The sequence below is a fragment of the Lolium rigidum genome, chromosome 3 (assembly GCF_022539505.1).
Source record: "Lolium rigidum isolate FL_2022 chromosome 3, APGP_CSIRO_Lrig_0.1, whole genome shotgun sequence".
In the NCBI taxonomy this organism is placed as follows: domain Eukaryota; kingdom Viridiplantae; phylum Streptophyta; class Magnoliopsida; order Poales; family Poaceae; genus Lolium; species Lolium rigidum.
In genome coordinates this window covers 352638994-352658585 of record NC_061510.1, presented here as the reverse complement: position 1 = coordinate 352658585, position 19592 = coordinate 352638994, and the positions used below count along the sequence as shown (strand labels likewise).

Here is a 19592-nt window from a genome sequence, read left to right as displayed (position 1 = left end):
ACTCTATACCTTGTTCAACCTCGTCTCCTGACAAGTACTCTTTACTCGTACCGTGGTATGTGGTCTCTTATGAGCTTATTCATATGCTTGCAAGACATTAGACGACATTCCACCGAGAGGGCCCAGAGTATATCTATCCGTCATCGGGATGGACAAATCTCACTGTTGATCCATATGCCTCAACTCATACTTTCCGCGGATACTTAATCCCACCTTTATAACCACCCATTTACGCAGTGGCGTTTGATGTAATCAAAGTACCTTTCCGGTATAAGTGATTTACATGATCTCATGGTCGAAAGGACTAGGTAACTATGTATCGAAAGCTTATAGCAAATAACTTAATGACGTGATCTTATGCTACGCTTAATTGGGTGTGTCCATTACATCATTCATATAATGATATAACCTTGTTATTAATAACATCCAATGTTCATGATTATGAAACTAATCATCTATTAATCAACAAGCTAGTTAAGAGGCTTACTAGGACTCATTGTTGTTTACATAACACACATGTATCAATGTTTCGGTTAATACAATTATAGCATGATATATAAACATTTATCATAAACATAAAGATATATAATAACCACTTTTATTATTGCCTCTTGGGCATATCTCCAACAGCTCTCCCACTTGCACTAGAGTCAATAATCTAGATTACATTGTAAGGTACCTAACACCCATGGCATTCTGGTGTTGGTCATGCTTTGCCTTAGGGAGAGCTTTAGTCAACGGATCTGCTACATTCAGATCAGTGTGTACTTTGCAAATCTTTACTTCTCCATCTTCGATGTACTCGCAAATCGAATGATAACACAGCTTGATATGCTTCAGCCTCTTGTGTGACCTTGGTTCTTGTGCATTGGCGATGGCACCCATGTTGTCACAGTAGATGACTAGTGGGTCCAATGCACTAGGAACCACACCGAGCTCTACAATGAACCTCTTCATCCATACCGCTTCTGATGAAGCCTCTGAAGCCGCTATGTACTCCGATTCTGTTGAAGACTTCGCCACCGTGCACTGCTTCGAGCTTGCCCAGCTTCATCGCAAGCACCATTCAATATAAACACGTACCCAGACCTGTGACTTAGAGTCATCGGGATCGGTGTTCCAACTTGCATCGTGTAACTGGTTACAACAAGCTCTTGGTCACCTCCATAACAAAGAAACATATCCTTAGTTCTTTTCAAGTACTTCAGGATATTCTTGACCGCTGTCCGATGTTCCATTCCTGGATCACTTTGATATCCGCTAGTTAAACTAACAAGCATGTGCTATATCCGGTCTAGTACATAGCATGGCATACATGATAGAGCCTACTCGCCGAGGCATAGGGATCCGACTCATCCTTTCTCTTTCTTCTGCAGTAGCCGGACCTTGAGTCTTACTCAAGACCTTGCCTCGGTAACATAGGTAAGAATCCTTTCTTACTTTCGTCCATTCTAAACTTCTTTAGAATCTTGTCCAGGTATGTACTTTGTGATAGCCCTATTAGACGTCTTGATCTATCTCTATAAATCTTGATGCCTAATATATACGATGCTTCACCAAGGTCTTTCGTTGAAAACTATTATTCAAATAACCTTTTACATCGCTAATAGTTCTATATCATTCCCAATTAATAATATGTCATCTACATATAATATCGGGAATGCTACGAGCTCCCACTCACTTTCTTGTAAATACGAGCCTCTCCATGACACTGTATAAACCCGAAGTCTTTGATCACCTTATCAAAGCGTCGGTTCCAACTTCTCGATGCTTGCTTCAGACCATAAATTGAACGCTGAAGTTTGCATACTTTGTCAGCATTTTTAGGATCGACAAAACCTTTGGGTTGTACCATATACAACTCTTCCTCAATGTCTCCATTAAGGAACGCCGTTTTGACATCCATCTCGCCAAATCTCATAATCGAAAAATGCAGCTATTGCTAACAAAATCCTCACAGATTTTAGCTTCGCTACAGTGTGAGAAAGTCTCATCGTAGTCAACACCTTGAATTTGTCGGAAACCCTTTGCGACAAGTCGAACTTTATAGACAGTAATATTACCATCGAGCATCTGTTTTCTCTTGAAGATCCATTTATTCTCGATAGCCTTGCGGCTATCGTGTAAGTCTACCAAAGTCCATACTTTGTTATCATACATGGATCCCATTTCGGATTTCATGGCTTCTTGCCATTTGTTGGAATCTGGGCTCATCATCGCTTCTTCATACGTCGCAGTGGTCTTCATCATTGTTGTCCACAATCATGACATTTAGACAAGGATCGTACCAATCAGGAGTGGCACGTTCCCTTGTCGATCTGCGAGGTTCAGTAGCTATCTCGTTCGAAGTTTCATGATCATTATCATTTGCTTCCTCTGTTGCTGGTGTAGGCGGCACAGGAACAACTTCCAGTATTGCGCTACTCTGATAAATGAGTGAAGATTCAGTAATCTCGTCGAGTTCTACTTTTCTTCCAGTCACTTCTTTAGTGAGAAATTCTTTCTCAAGAAAGGTTCCGTTCTTAGCAACAAAAATCTTGCCTTCGGATCTATGATAGAAAGTGTACCCTATAGTTTCCTTAGGGTATCCTATGAAGACGCATTTCTCCGCTTTGGGTTCTAGCTTGTCCGGTTGTAACTTTTTTCATAGGCTTCGCAACCCCAAACTTTAAGGAACGACAACTTAGGTTTCTTATTAAACCATAATTCATACGGTGTCGTTTCAACGGATTTTGATGGTACTCTATTTAAAGTGAATGCGGCTGTCTCTAATGCATAACTCCAAAATGATAAAGGTAAATCAGTAAGAGACATCATAGAACGAACCATATCTAAGAGGGTTCGATTACGACGTTCGGACACACCGTTCCGTTGAGGTGTTCCCGGCGGTGTCAATTGTGAAAGTATTCCGCATTTCTTTAAATGCATGCCAAACTCATAACTCAGATATTCACCTCCGCGATCGGATCGTAGAAATTTAATCTTCTTGTTACGTTGATTTTCTACTTCACTTTGGAATTCCTTAAACTTCTCGAAAGTTTCGGATTTATGTTTCATGAAATAGATATACCCATATCTACTCAGATCATCTGTGAAGGTTAGAACATAACGATAACCACCGCGCGATGCTGCACTCATTGGTCCGCACACATCGGTATGTATGATTTCCAATAGGTCAGTAGCTCGCTCCATAATACCAGAGAATGGAGTCTTAGTCATTTTTCCCATTAGACATGCTTCACATCTGTCAAGTGACTCAAAGTCAAGTGATTCAAGTAATGCATCGGTATGGAGTTTCTTCATGCGTTTCACTCCAATATGACCAAGACGACGGTGCCACATATAAGTAGAATTATCATTCAATTTAATTCGCTTAGCATCAATGTTATGTATATGTGTATCACTACTATCGAGATCTAACATAAATAAGCCATTCTTTTCAGGTGCTCGACCATAAAAGATATTATTCATAAAAATAGAACAACCATTATTCTCAGACTTGAATGAATAACCGTCTTGCATTAAACAAGATCCAGATATAATGTTCATGCTCAACGCGGGTACAAAATAACAATTATTGAGGCTTAAAACTAACCCCGAAGGTAGATGTAGAGGAAGTGTGCCGACAGCGATCACATCGACTTTGGATCCATTTCCAACGCGCATCGTCACTTCATCCTTCAATAGTCTTCGTTTATTCTTTAGTTCCTGTTTCGAGTTACAAATATGAGCAACCGAACCGAGTATCAAATACCCAGGTACTAGTACGAGAACCAGTAAGATAAACATCTATAACATGTATATCAGATATACCTTCTTTCTTCTTCTTGACAAGGCCGCTCTTCAGATCCGCCAAATACTTGGAGCAATTACGCTTCCAGTGTCCCTTTTCCTTGCAGTAATAACACTCAGCATCAGGCTTAGGGCCAGTCTTAGGTTTCACAGGAGGCGTGGCAGCTTTCTTGCCACTCTTCTTGAATTTTCCCTTAGACTTGCCCTGTTTCTTGAAACTGGTGGTCTTGTTGACCATCAACACTTGGTGCTCTTTCTTGATCTCAATCTCGGCAGATTTCAGCATGGCGAAGAGTTCGAGTAACTCTTTGTTCATGTTCCGCATATTGTAGTTCATCGAAAGTTCTTGTAACTAGGTGGTAGTGATTGAAGGACACGATTAATCCCCGATCTGTTAGGAATCACTATTCTCGGATCACCGAGTTTCTTCGCATGCCCGGTCATGGCGAGCATGTGCTCACTAACGGAGCTGCCTTCTTCCATCATGCAGCTGAAGAAGTGTTTCGATGCTTCATAGCATTCCACGACCGCATGAGTTTCAAAGATAGCTTTCAGCTCATTGACCAACTCATGAGGATTGTGGTGCTCAAAACGTTTTTGAATATCGGCTTCCAGACTGCACAGGATGGCACACAGAACTTGAGAGTATCGAGTTTTCCGAGTTTCGTAAACATTCTTTACTTCATCGGTTTCAGTTTTTGCAGAAGGGTCACCTAGCGGTGCATCAAGCACATATTGCATATTTCCGCCAGCGAGGAAGATCCTCACATGACGGAACCAGTCGGTGAAGTTGCTACCGTTGCTCTTAAGCTTTTCTTTCTCTAGGAACTGGTTAAAATTGATTGGGGACGCCATATCTACAACATATATTTGCAATAGTTTAGACTAATGTTTATGATAAATTGAGTTCAAATTTTAATTCAACAAAATTAAAAATCTAGGTGAACTCCCACTCAAAACAATATCCCTCGCATTGTCTTAGTGATCACACGAACCAAATCCACTACATCAAGTCCGATCATCACGAGACAAGATGTAATTTCAATGGCGAACACTCAAAGTGTTCATCATATCAATCATATGATTCATGCTCTACCTTTCGGTATCACGTGTTCCGAGACCATGTCTGTACATGCTAGGCTCGTCAAGGCCACCTTAGTATCCGCATGTGCAAAACTTGCTTGCACCCGTTGTATGCACTTGTTGATTCTATCACACCCGATCATCACGAGATGCTTCGAAACGACAAGTATTGGCAACGGTGCTACTAAGGATGAACACTTTATTATCTTGATATTTTAGTGAGAGGGATCATCTTATAATGCTACCGTCGCGATCTAAGCAAAATAAGATGCATAAAAGGATTAACATCACATGCAGTTCATATGTGATATGATATGGCCCCTTTGTCTTTGCGCCTTTGATCTTCATCTCCAAAGCACGGACATGATCTCCATCATCAACGGGCATGATCTCCATCATCGTCGGCGTAGCGTCAAGGTCAATGGCGCCGTCTTCATGATTGTTCTCTCATGTAGCAACTATTACAACTTCTTTGAAATACTACTCAACATGAAATTTAAAGACAACCATAAGCCTCCTGCCGGTTGCCACAATACAATAATGATCATCTCATACATATTCATCATCACATTATGGCCATATCACATCACCAAACCCTGCAAAAACAAGTTAGATGTCTCTAATTTGGTTTGCATATTTTACGTGGTTTAGGGTTTTCGAGTAAGATCTAATCTACCTACGAACATGAACCACAACGGTGATACTAGTGTTGTCAATAGAAGAGTAAATTGAATCTTCACTATAGTAGGAAAGACAGACACCCGCAAAGCCACTTATGCAATATAAGTTGCATGTCGAGCGTGGAGCAAATCTCATGAACGCGGTCATGTAAAGTTAGCCCGAGCCGCTTCATCCCACTATGCCACAAAGATGCAAAGTACTCAAACTAAAGACAACATAAGCATGAGCGCCCACAAAACCATTGTGTTCTACTCGTGCAACCATCTATGCATAGACACGGCTCTGATACCACTGTAGGGATACGTTGCATAGAAAACATAAAATTTCCTACCGCGAGAACGCAATCCAAGCCAAGATGCAATCTAGAAGATGGGAGCAACGAGGACATGATCGAGACTCACCCTTGAAGATTTCCAAAGCCTACAAGATGAGGCTCTTGTTGCTGCGGTAGACGATCACTTGCCGCTTTCAAAAGCGCGTAGAAGACCTTGACGGTGCTACAATCGGGCAGCACCTCCGTACTCGGTCACACGTTCGGTGTTGATGAAGACGACGTCCACCTCCCCGTTCCAGCGGGCAGCGGAAGTATTAGCTCCTCCTTGAATCCGGCAGCACGACGGCGTGGTGGCGGTGGCGATGGAGATCTCCGGCGGAGCTTCGCTAAGCGTTGCGGGAGAGGGGGAGGAGTGGGGCGGCTAGGGTTTGGGGAGAGGGGGTGGCCGGCCTCTATGGGGTGCGGCCAGCTTGTGGCTTTGTGGTGGCCGGCCCCCTCCCCTTGGCCCCTCATTATATAGGTGGAACCCCCAAGTGTTGGACTACAAGTCTTCGAATAAGACCCCAACCCAAAACCTTCCATGTTGTAGGGAAACCTACCCAAGGTGGGACTCCCACCCAAGTGGGATTCCCACCCTTCCATGAGGGGGGGTGGCCGGCCCCCTTAGGTGGAGTCCACCTTGGACTCCCCCCTCTAGGGTTGGCCGGCCATGGGTGGTGGAGTCCCTCCGGGACTCCGCCTTCCAAAGTGATTTCTTCCGGACTTTTCTAGAACCTTCCATAAATGCACTGGATCATTTTCAAACTTGGAATATGACTTCCTATATATGAATCTTATTCTCCGGACCATTCCGGAACTCCTTGTGATGTCCGGGATCCCATCCAAGACTTCGAACAATACTTCGAACTCCATTCCATATTCAAGTTCTACTATTACAACATCAAACCTTAAGTGTGTCACCCTACGGTTCGTGAACTATGTGGACATGGGTGAGAACTCTCTCCGACCAATAACCAATAGCGGGATCTGGAGATCCATAATGGCTCCCACACATTCAACGATGACTTAGTGATCGAATGAACCATTCGCATACGATACCAATTCCCTTTGTCACGCGATATTTTACTTGTCCGAGGTTTGATCATCGGTATCACTCTATACCTTGTTCAACCTCGTCTCCTGACAAGTACTCTTTACTCGTACCGTGGTATGTGGTCTCTTATGAACTTATTCATATGCTTGCAAGACATTAGACGACATTCCACCGAGAGGGCCCGAGTATATCTATCCGTCATCGGGATGGACAAATCCCACTGTTGATCCATATGCCTCAACTCATACTTTCAAGATACTTAATCCCACCTTTATAACCACCCATTTACGCAGTGGCGTTTGATGTAATCAAAGTAGCTTTCCGGTATAAGTGATTTACATGATCTCATGGTCGAAAGGACTAGGTAACTATGTATCGAAAGCTTATAGCAAATAACTTAATGACGTGATCTTATGCTACGCTTAATTGGGTGTGTCCATTACATCATTCATATAATGATATAACCTTGTTATTAATAACATCCAATGTTCATGATTATGAAACTAATCATCTATTAATCAACAAGCTAGTTAAGAGGCTTACTGGGGACTCATTGTTGTTTACATAACACACATGTATCAATGTTTCGGTTAATACAATTATAGCATGGTATATAAACATTTATCATAAACATAAAGATATATAATAACCACTTTTATTATTGCCTCTTGGGCATATCTCCAACATAGCGACGACGAGATGCTTGTTCGACTGCTGGAGGACGAGCAAGCCTTCGACGATGACCTCCGAGAGCATTTGTTGATCATCGCGTTCCTCCAGGACATGGTTGACGCCGAGACAGGTGGAACCCGCGTATAAGGCAACAACCAAGCTACATATCCTAAAAGAAAATATTGCAGGGTTTTTTTTCCAAAAATTACAACCCCACATGTTCTATTCCGATTGACCGTGTACCTATTTGCTCCTCAAATGCAAGTTGTGGTATTACCTATGATGCTCATTTTGAAAGTTGTGGTATTTTTTTGGTTCCACATGTCAGTAGCTTAAGAAATAATTAAAGCTAAAAATTATATGATAGGATTCGAACTAACGACCAAGCTTACTTACCTATAATTGGTAGCCACTGCAATCCAGGTTACTTTGTTGACAATCAATACCACATTTTTTCATAGCAATAAATAGTACATCATAGAGATACATGAGCTTTTTCCAATGGTTACAAAATAAATTCTAAAAGATACGTTCAATCTTTGAGGTGTTCAAACTCTTTCTTTCATTATACAATCTTGTACTTATCTAAAGACAGCCAAATATAGAACCAAACCGTAGACTTGCGAACAGCAACGAAGCTCTCCCATAATTTTAATTTAAGCCGCAATGGTAAGGCTACATGCACGTGTGCAATCATTAAAGTAGTCAATCAACATCGGCAAAAGTACTAACACCAGTATACGACGAAAAAATAACCGAATAGCATGGTCGATGTCGGTGGGGAGTCGAGAGTATGAATCACCGTTGTCGTGGATGTAGCATCCGGGACAAATATTAGGGGGAGATTCCTCGCGACAACCATGAGAAAAGATCCATAATCGATATGGTGAAGCAAGATCTGAAGGCCCATGTCTAGAGAAGTGTAACACCACTATTGATGCTAGAAAGGAATCCTCGTCGTCGAACGAAGGACAGAAGATCACTTATTGTAGACGATAACTTCATTGAGGCGAAAGCCAAAAAAAGATAAACACCAAAACCCTACTCTAATCTATTGAAAACACTACTTTTATGAAAAACCTACCATAGATCGTGTTTCCCCACCCCTCCCGACACCGGCGAGGCTCACCGGGAGAGGGGGAACCGATCTATGGTACAGGCAGAGGTGGAGGCTGATTTTTTTTTTTTGGAGGCGGCTGAGATGAGGCAAAAGGGATTGAGCTTGTTTTACAAGTTGTGGTATTAAACTACACATACGGTGCTAAGTTGGTACCAAAGTTGTATATCACTCACCACCCGTGAAAGGCTCCTACCAGATAGGCATCGTGAGGTAACGGAGAGAGACTATCCAAAGGATGACGAACAGAGACGGCGGCTATCATCTTGGTCCCGTGTGTTCTTCTTTTCTTCTACCTCTGCCTTTTTCTCTCTAATTCCAGCTCCATACTGCTATCTGCTACTTGGATCCTCAAATTCGCTATACAGAAATTCCTGTAATCTGGTACTGTGAAGTGGGTCTGCGGCCTCCCCCCACCACACCGTCGCCCTCTCACTCCTGAGGACGGACGGACGGACTACGAAACCCACCGGCGGCGCGCGGCCAGGTAAACAAATCGCCCCCTCCGTGTCCCTTATTAACACTGAAATCCATTAAGGCTTGGGGATTTCTATTTGTTTGGGATTGGGAGGTAGTATAATACGTGGCGGTGATCCCATGGGTTCAGTTCTTGGTCGACCACACCTTCCATGGATCGCCACAAGCCACTGATAATACTACTACGAAACAATTGTGTGATTTGGCACAAGCACTTCTATTCGGAATTTTGGATTATGATTGTGATCGCTGTTGCTCTATTGAATTGTACCGTTTGTGCCCAAGCCAGCCGGCCAGATAAGGGGCGCGCGTGCGCAAAACCGCTGGTTAAGTAAGACACGATTTTGGGGATGGATAAGACAGTCAGAAGCGGCATCATCCATTGCACATCTTTTTCTTCACCCCTGATCCGTTGCAAATCATCCCTGCGGGGTTCGATTATAAAGTCCTCCTACTTTACTTCTTAGATGAAGCTTGACTGCTTGAGTAATCAAAGCCAAACGTCAAACGTGCACCTACTAGGTACTCCTTTTCATATGTTAGATCAAAAGGGGCTCCGCACAGGTCCATCTTCATTAATGGAACAACAAAATGTACCACTGGTTACATTCGCCAAGTGTTCATCCCCTTTTCGTATTCATTGCCAATTGTATATTTGTATTTCTAAGGTGAATAACTTGAGAAAATATATCCAGACACTCGGGTCCAGAGCTGAGAGCTATGCCGTCTTTGTAGATATTTTGGTTAAACTTATATAGTCGAGGCAGACTTGGTGGTTTTCATGTTTCGAATGACCTTTTCAAGTATTTTGTTCATCTCTGTGATATTTTTAAAAACAGGGACTGCTCTCCAGCTCACTATCATTGAAAAAGAAACCATAACGTTTGATTACAAAGGAAGATAAGCAGCTAAAGTAACAAACAAAGCTGAAAAACTACTGAAACCCAACAAGATCTATTTTAGAACGGGAGAGAGGTGCGACGCAGGCGAAACAACCCCAAGCACCCAGCTAATAAAAAACACACGGTCTAAACAAGGTATTGCACCGAAATTACACCATCACTCCTTCAGAGGCAAGATCCCACAGAAGGAAGAATTTTCCTGATGCTTGTTAAATGGAATTTCAACATAATCCCTGTTTGAGATCTGTATAACTGTTAAGCTTAATTTGCTTATATCGTTATGTTGAATTGGAGATTGATTGACCAACCTTGCTTACTTCTCCTGTTGACAACGGGTTTTTTTTATCGGCACTAATGATATAAGTGCATATAATTTGCTTATATCGGTATGCCGAATTGGCGACCTTCTTTCTCCTGTTGACAATGGTTTTCCTCGCTCAACACTAATGGTTTATCGTCTTTTAATGGCATAATGCAGGCCTGAAGCTAAGAAGATGGCGGGGTTGCCACTGGCCACGGCGGAAGTCTGCGACGCGAACTCGCACCTGATCACCAGCGGGGAGCTCCGCGCCCTGCAGCCCATCTTCCGGATGTACGGTCGGCGGCAGGTCTTCGCGGGCCCCGTCGTGACGCTCAAGGTGTTCGAGGACAACGTCCTGGTGCGCGAGTTCCTGGAGGAGAAGGGGCAGGGCCGGGTGCTGGTGGTGGACGGCGGCGGCAGCCTGCGCTGCGCCATCCTGGGCGGGAACCTCGCGCAGCTGGCGCAGAACAACGGGTGGGCGGGCATCGTGGTGAACGCCTGCATCCGGGACGTGGACGAGATCGACGGCTGCGACATCGGCGTGCGCGCGCTGGGCTCTCACCCGATGAAGTCCAACAAGAAGGGGATGGGCGAGAAGCACGCGCCGGTGGCCATAGCGGGAACCAGGGTCTGCGACGGCGAGTGGCTCTATGCCGACGCCGACGGGATCCTCGTCTCCAGGACCGAGCTCATCGTCTAGATACTAGACATACCCCTGTAAAATGATAGATGAATGAACTGGGCTGAGAGTAGGACTGAGGACTGCTGTCGCTGCCTGCTTCTGCCCTCCCGAACTGAATACGCTTCCGCTTTTTCGGAAGGTCTGACTACTCCTATGTAACAAGATTTGGCAAATGCGAATAAGAATTTGAAGCCGTCGAAGTTCCAGGTTGGGGTCCGAATCGTGCCGGGTCTCCAAACTGCGTGTGTGTGGTAGACAAGCTGAGGATCTGACGCCTGTGTTCAACGGCGTTGGGGCAGCGAGGGCAGCACGGCGACTGGAGAAATTCGTGTTCCTGATGCCACCCATGCCCAATACATGTCTACCTGGTCAATGACCGCTGCAAATGGTTCATGGTGCTAGCCAAGATACTCTACTTGTTAAAAGCTCATTTACATCGCACGAAGCAAGCACTGGAAGTATCGGGTGAGAGCGTACATATACACAACCTGACACCTCTTACAAAGGCATAGCTCGACTGCTAGGGTCCCAGTTTATCAATGATATAAATGTTGGAAATGTGCTCTTATCGATCATTGAGGGATAAAAGATTTGATGAAGTGGCACTCACATGCACCAATTGAATCTGATCAATGTAATCGCAGGATCTGAAACTGGAAATAGGGCCAACGAAATCCGTGTAGTGAAGTCTACTTATGATGCTCATATAGAGTAAATGTTCCATGTTACGTTTTCGAACGGTGATGTTTTCCTCTCAGCCGGACGCATAAAAGCAATGCTCCGGGCTACACATAGGGATAACCCTGAGGCATAGCCATTGAGCCACCATGCTAGAAGAAGCCATTGAAATCCCACGGTCCTTGAATAAGACGACGCCGTAACCATGCACTAGACTAGAGTCCATTGGCAAACCTCAGGACATCTCGTACTCGTGCCAGTCTGTAGAGCTTGAAGAGGCTCACCATGCCGCATGGCCTAAAACAGTGAAGTTTTTTTTAAAGAAGGCAGTGCCCCAACATTTGCACTGATCGATGCATGCGACTCTTTTTATTCTTCTATTAAAAAATTAATTTTAAAAAAATTACAGCATGGATCATATATGGTTGATACAAGAATCAGACATCTATAAAAAAAAACATGAAGTGGCTCTACACTAATAACATGTTAACCCATGATCAAAACGCCAATTGAAGCTAGTAGCTAAATCCTCACGACAATGGAATTACCTACACAAAATGTTGATTTTACATATAATCATTCTGAATGTTCCATATGACCCAAAGTAAGGCACACTCCAACTTGAATTTCCATTTTATCTTTTTTCGCAACCCCCATAACTAATTTCCAAACAAATTCATGATATCAACGGGAGCGATAATATTAAATATCATATGAACAACACGTCACACTATTTTTGCTAAGAGACATAATATGAATAAATATTGTATTGTTCATCTTGATCACAAAAAACAATATTTTGTACTGCATTGCCAAATTCTTTTAGCTAAATTATTTTTTGTGAGCAATACCTTGCACCACAAAAAGATTCTTATCTTGAGTGGTAATTTTATTTTCCTTGCGAAAGAATTTGTATAATCATTCGTGTAATGTAGATAATATTATTTAACCGTGAAAGAACCAGATGGTGTTAGGTTCCAAACAAAAGCATCCGATTGCATGGCCAACTGTATATCCATCAATCAACTACTTAAATGGAGCCATCTTTCTTCTATGTTATCAATTAGAGCTTTCCTAAATCCAATGTTTAATGACATTGGAGACATGACATTAGACACTGAAGCAGTTACGCGGGTGAGTGGGGAAGGGGGTGACGGTGTGCTCCTTGACAAACATGTCATCTCACCATGACTTTTGTGCGTGTACCGAGGTTTCCGTTGTCTCGACACCGGGGGCACGGCCGACGGGTTGGACCGTAGTATGGGCACGCTGCCAGACTCAGCACCAAGCCGCTCGACAACCCTGAGTAGGGCGTTGCAAGGATCCCGGGGTCGGCAAGCGCGCTCCTACTTGAGGGGTAAGGTTGTTGCAGCCTCCTCCTCTGCCATGACCCAAGCCATCCTCATGTTTGTCAGCGTGACATGGTGGCAGTGGCGTGTAGAAGGTGTGGAAGGGGTGAGCCGACATGAAGTGCTACGGCAGTGTTCGCCGGGACGACCGGGTAGATCGATAAAGGTGAGGCGCTGCGCTACTTGCTAACACAAACCAGTAACATGTGCATCATTTTTCGTTCACTGATAATACGAATGTCGTAGCTAAGTAGTATAAATCAGTGACGACCTGCAAAATAAGTATGTCATTACTTTTAGGAACAAAATTGAGAAACACATTTATGATTGGCAGTTGTTGTTATGCTCTAGACCCGTGAAGGCCGGAGATGGACCAGTGTCACCGATCCCCCCTCCCCCAGGGCACTCCCCGGAGCAACTACCAATGATATGTTGTCATAATGGGTATTAGAGGAAACATACCAGCCATCGACCTATCGTTGAAAGATTTTTCTTCGACTACCATATTTTAGATCAACATTGGTTCTCGCTCAAAACCTCTTTTCTAAAGACAACTACACCTACAGGAGTGACATTAGCCATGTGCTGATCAATCCTTACACAAAATTATGAAACAAATCTGAAACATAACTGAAACACGGATATTTTGTGAAACAAACCCCAGTGATGTTAGCAGTGTTGTCATCAGTTTTATTTTTTGTTTAATAAGCACTTAAGCAGTTCCAAAGAAGGAAGAATTTTCTGATGCTTGTTAAATGGAAATTCAGCACCATCCCTGTTTGAGATCTGTTAGAGATATGTCCAAGAGGCAGTAATAAAGTGGTTATTATAATATATCTTTGTGTTTATGATAAATGTTTACATACCATGCTATAATTGTTTTAACCGAAACATTGATACATGTGTGTTATGTAAACAACAAGAATCCCTAGTAAGCCTCTTATATAACTAGCTTGTTGATTAATAGATGATCATGGTTTCGTGATCATGAACATTGGATGTTATTAATAACAAGGTGATGTCATTGGATGAATGATATAATGGACACACACCCAAATAACCGTAGCATAAGATCAAGTCATTAAGTTCAAATTGCTATAAGCTTTCGATACATAGTTACCTAGTCCTTCGACCATGAGATCATGTAAATCACTTACACCGGAAGGATGCTTTGATTATATCAAACGCCATTGCGTAAATGGGGAGTTATAAAGATGGGATTAAGTATTCGGAAAGTGTGAGTTGAGGCATATGAATCAAGAGTGGGATTTGTCCATCCCGATGACGGATAGATATACTCTGGGCCCTCTCGGTGGAATGTCGTCTGATTAGCTTGCAAGCATGTGACTAGGTCACAAGAGATGACATACCACGGTACGAGGAAAGAGTAATTGTCGGTAACGAGGTTGAACAAGGTATGGAGATACCGATGATCGAACATCAGACAGGTAAAGTATCGCGTGACAAAGGGAATCAGTATCGTATGTAAATGGTTCAATCGATCACTAAGTTATCGTTGAATGTGTGGGAGCCATTATGGATCTCCAGATCCCGCTATTGGTTATTGGTCGGAGAGGAGTCTCGACCATGTCTGCATAGTTCACGAACCGTAGGGTGACACACTTAAGGTTTGATATCGTTTTTAAGTAGATATGGAATATGGAATGGAGTTCGAATGTTGTTCGGAGTCTCAGATGGGATCCGGGACATCACGAGGAGTTCCGGAATGGTCCGGAGAATAAGATTCATGTATAGGAAGTCACTTTCCAAGTTTGGAAATGATCCGGTGCATTTATGGAAGGCACTAGAATATTCTAGAACCTTCCAGAAGAAATCACCATGGAAGGTGGAGTCCCGGATGGACTCCACCAACCCTGACCAGCCAACCAAGAGGGAAGGTGGAGTCCATGGTGGACTCCACCACCTTGGGCGGCCAAGGAAGAAGGAAAGGGGGGAGTCCCACTCCCCCTAGGTTTCACCCTTTGGTAAGTTTTGGAGTTGGACTCTTATTCAAATCTTTGGGCTAACCCTTGGGGTTCCACCTATATAATGAGGGAGAGAGGGAGGGGGCCGGCCACCACACCAGCCGCACCACCCAAGGGCATCAAGGCCGGCGCCCCAAGTGCCCCCTCTCCCCAAACCCTAGCCGCCCCCTCCTCCCACTTCTCCCGTAGTGCTTAGGCGAAGCCCTGCCGGAGATCTCTACCACCACCGACACCATGCCGTCGTGCTATCGAGATTCCGAGGAGGATCTACTACATCCGCTGCCCGCTGGAACGGGGAGAAGGACGTCGTCATCAACACCGAACGTGTGACCGAGTACGGAGGTGCTACCCGACTGTGGTACCGTCAAGATCTTCTACGCGCTTTTGATAGCGGCAAGTGATCGACTACATCAACAACGAGATCTAATCTTGTAGGCTTTGGAATCTTCGAGGGTTAGTCTCATGATCTTCTCGTTGCTACCATCTTCTAGATTGGATCTTGGCTTGTTATTCGTTCTTGTGGTAGGAAATTTTTTGTTTTCTATGCTACGAATCCCATCAAGATCTGTATAACCGACGCTCACATACACGCGCATACACTCATCTCTATGAACGCACACACACCCTGCCCCTATGAGCACATCCGGAGACTGAGCCGACAGATTGGATCTTGAAATTGACGAAGTCACCACATCCGCCTCGCTGTCGACGGAAACGTCACCTCCCACTGAATGAATATTCCGCCTTTATGAGACACACAGATGTCAAACCTAGGGTTTGAACTCTGGTGTGCTGGGGGTACAACCACCCTCCTAACCACCCAACCTCAGGTTGGTTCTCGACTGACTAGCCTTGCTTACTCTTGTCGACAATTGTTTTCCTCGCTTAGCACTAATGGCTTATCTTCTTTTAATGGCATAATGCAGGCCAGAAACTAAGAAGATGGCGGGCTTGCCACTTGCCACCAGTTCACTAGCGGGGAGCTCCACGCCCTGCAGCCGATCTTCCGAATGTACGGTCGGCGGCAGGTCTTCGCAGGCCCCGTCGTGACGCTCAAGGTGTTCAAGGACAACGTCTTGGTGCGTGAGTTCCTAGAGAAGGGGCAGGGCCGGGTGCTGGTGGTGGAGGGCGGCCTGCGCTGCGCCATCCTCGGTGGGAACCTCGCGCAGCTGGCGCTGAACAACGGGTGGGCGGGCATCGTGGTGAACGCGTGCATCCGGGACGTGGACAAGATCGATGGCTGCGACATCGGCGTGCGCGCGCTCGGCTCGCACCCCATGAAGTTCAACAAGTAGGGGATGGGCGAGAAGCACGCACCGGTGGCCATAGCGGGGACAAAGGTCTGCGACGGTGAGTGGCTCTACCTCTACACCGACGCCAACAGGATCCTCGTCTCCAGGACCAAGCTCATCGTGTAGACAGACCCCTGTAAAATGATGGATGAATGAACTGGGCTGTAAATAAAAGAGGATGAGTGAGCACTCTTGTTTCTGCTTGCTTCTGCCCTCCCTAACTGAATATGTTGGCGATATATCACTCCTCGAAATAGGCTTTCACCCCGTTTTATAAATAAAGCAACCGTATTCATACAAGGTCGAGTACAACACACCTAGAAACTACCGAAACACCAAAGGTCTGCTAGGGCCACAGCACATCTGGTAGGGGCTAGGGTTCTACCGGGTCTAGGGCGGAGGTTGTAAGGGTGGAAGTGAGGGCTCGGCGCCGGCGGCTGGGCGCCGTCGCGGAGGAAGGAGGCGGCGGCTAGGGTTGGGTGCGGCTGAGCGCAGGGGGTCTCCCGTCTCCCTTCAGGAGACGAGACAGTATGATACTGAATATTTGTCTGATTAATCACGAAGGGTACATGTGTTTATATAGGACGACGGCCTCCTCTAAACCCTAATTTACTTGGGCTAAGCCCCTAATTTACTTGGGCTAAGCCCACAGCTAGCCACTAGTGGGCTTCTTACGTGTATAGATCAGACCGACCATAACAACATCATGCCTAAAGAACGAGCTCAAGCGATACAACCCAAAGAGAAGGGCCACTCAGCTGGCGCTATATCTGAAGCTCAGAACTTTGCAACAAGGAAGCTTTGGCAGATGCGAATAATAATTTGATGCCATCGAAGTTCCAGGTTGGGGTCCGAATCTCGCTTGTATCTCCAAACTGCCCTGTGTGTGGGTTTAGGGTTTGATCCCTCCTGATGTATCTCCAAGTTGAGGATGTGATCCCTCCTGTGTTCAACGGCGTTGGGGCAGCGAGGGCAGCACGGCGACTTGAGAAAAATGTATTTCTGATACCACCCATGCCCAATACATGTCTACCTGGTCAATGACCGCTGCAAATGGTACATGGTGCTAGCCAAGGTACTTGTTAATAGCTCATTTACATCGCACGAAGCAAGCACTGGATGCATCGGGTGAGCGCGTGTATATATATACACACGCACCTGACACATCTTACAAAGGCATAGCTCGACTACTGGGGTCCCAGTTTATCACTGATATAAGTGTCGGAAATGTGCTCTTATTGATCATTGAGGGATAAAAGATTTGATGAAATGGCACTCATATGCACCAATTGAATCTGATCAATGTAATCGCAGGAACTTGAACTTGAAATAGGGCCGACGCAATCCATGTAGTGAAGTCTACTTATGATGCTCTAATATAGAGTAATGTTCCCTGGTACGTTTTCGCTGAACGGTGATGTTTTCCACTCAGCCAGACGTATAAAAGCAATGCTCCGGGCTACACATAGGGATAACCCAGCGTCATAGCAATTGAGCCTTCATGCTAGAACAAGCCATCGAAATCCCACGGTACTTGAATAAGACGACGCTGTAACCATCTGGAGTCCATTGGCAAACCTCAGGACATCTAGTACTCGCACCAGCATGTAGAGCTTGAAGAGGCTCGCGATGCCGCATGGCCTGAAACAATGAATTTTTATATTTTTTAAAAAGGCAGCGCCTCAACATTTGCACATTTCATTGCATGCGACCTTTTTTTGTTATTTTATTAAAAAAATACATCATGGATCATATATGGTTGATGCAAGAATCAGACATCTATACAAAGAAAACATCAAGTGGCTGAAAGGACACGGATGTCGCCTAGAGGGGAGGGGGTGAATAGGCGATTTAAAACTTTTACGAGATGGGCTTAACAAATGCGGAATAAAACTAGCGTTTACTTTGTCAAGCCCAAAGCCTATATACTATGGTTCACCTATGTGCACCAACAACTTATTCTAAGCAAGAGTTCACCTATGTGCACCAACAACTTATGCTAAGCAATACAAGCAAGTATGTGATAGCAAGATATATATAACTTCAAGCACGATGGCTATCACAAGGTAAAGTGCATAAGTAAAGAGCTCGGGTATAGAGATAACCGAGGCACGCGGGAGACGATGATTTATCCCGGAGTTCACACTCTTGCGAGTGCTAATCTCCGGTGGAGAGGTGCGGTTGCTTAGTGCTCCCGAACGCCACAAGAGGCTCACCTTGAGGTGTGGTTGCTCGATGCACACCAACGCCACAAAGGCCTCACCCCAAGATGCGGTACTCACACCACACACCGAACGCCACGAAGGCGCCTCACCTAAATCTCCGGTGACCCTCGCCACAAAGGCCTAGGTCACGGTTCCACTAAGGGATTTCCTTCGAGGCGGAAACCGGGCCTTACACAAAGATTGGGGCACACATCCACAACTTAATTGGAGGCTCCCAACAAATCGCCACAAAGGCCTAGAATCCGTCTAGGGTTCCAAGAACCCAAGAGTAACAACCTTCTTCTTTTCACCACCACGAATCACCGTGGAGAACTCAAACCGATGCACCAAATGCAATGGCAAGAACACCACAAAGATGCTCAAGTCCTTCTCTCTCAAATTCCAACAAAGCTACAAAAGCTATTGGGGGAATAGGAGAGGAAGAACAAAGGAATTCACAAAGAACACCAAGATCAAGATCTAGAGAGTTCCACTCACAAAGAGATGGATTTGATTGGTAGAAAAGTAGATCTAGATCTCCTCTCTCTTTTCCCTCAAATGGGGGCAAGAATCATGGAGGGATTGAGAGATAGTGCAAGCTTCTCTAGTTCAACAATGGAGGAGAGAGAGAGTGAGAGAAGCTCCAGCCCAAGGAGGAAGAAGGGGGTATTTATACCCCCCAAGAAAATCGAGCCGTTGGGCAAAACCAGGGCCGGATAATCCGGCCTAAGTAAGGGCCGGATAATCCGCCCCCCGGATAATCCGGCCACAGGGACAAAACCTGGTCAAAATCCGGCCAAAAGTCCGGCCTCACATCGGACTTGCTTTTCTTCGGGTCCTTAGCCATTTTTCGAGGGGCCGGATATTTCCGAAATGTCCGGCCCGGATAATTCGACCCCGGGACAAAACCGGGACAATATCCGGGCAAATGTCCGGCCCCTATACTTGAGCAGCAATTCCTCGGGTCCTTAGCCGATTTCGAGGGGCCGGATATTTCCGAAATATCCGGC

The 19592-nt window shown here is 45.0% G+C and overlaps 1 protein-coding gene and 1 pseudogene across 1 annotated transcript; both read left to right on the top strand.

Annotated features, from left to right (window-relative positions):
- Nucleotides 1-8977: 8977 nt before the first annotated feature.
- LOC124700310 (putative 4-hydroxy-4-methyl-2-oxoglutarate aldolase 2) lies at nucleotides 8978-11294 on the top strand. Its single transcript, XM_047232460.1, has 2 exons — nucleotides 8978-9199; nucleotides 10570-11294. Exon 2 carries the CDS (start codon nucleotides 10586-10588, stop codon nucleotides 11090-11092), a length of 507 nt encoding a protein of 168 aa, XP_047088416.1. The 5' UTR covers nucleotides 8978-9199; nucleotides 10570-10585; the 3' UTR covers nucleotides 11093-11294.
- A 1562-nt stretch (nucleotides 11295-12856) lies between these two features.
- On the top strand, nucleotides 12857-16504 carry LOC124697228 (annotated as a pseudogene).
- The last annotated feature ends 3088 nt before the right edge of the window (nucleotides 16505-19592 follow it).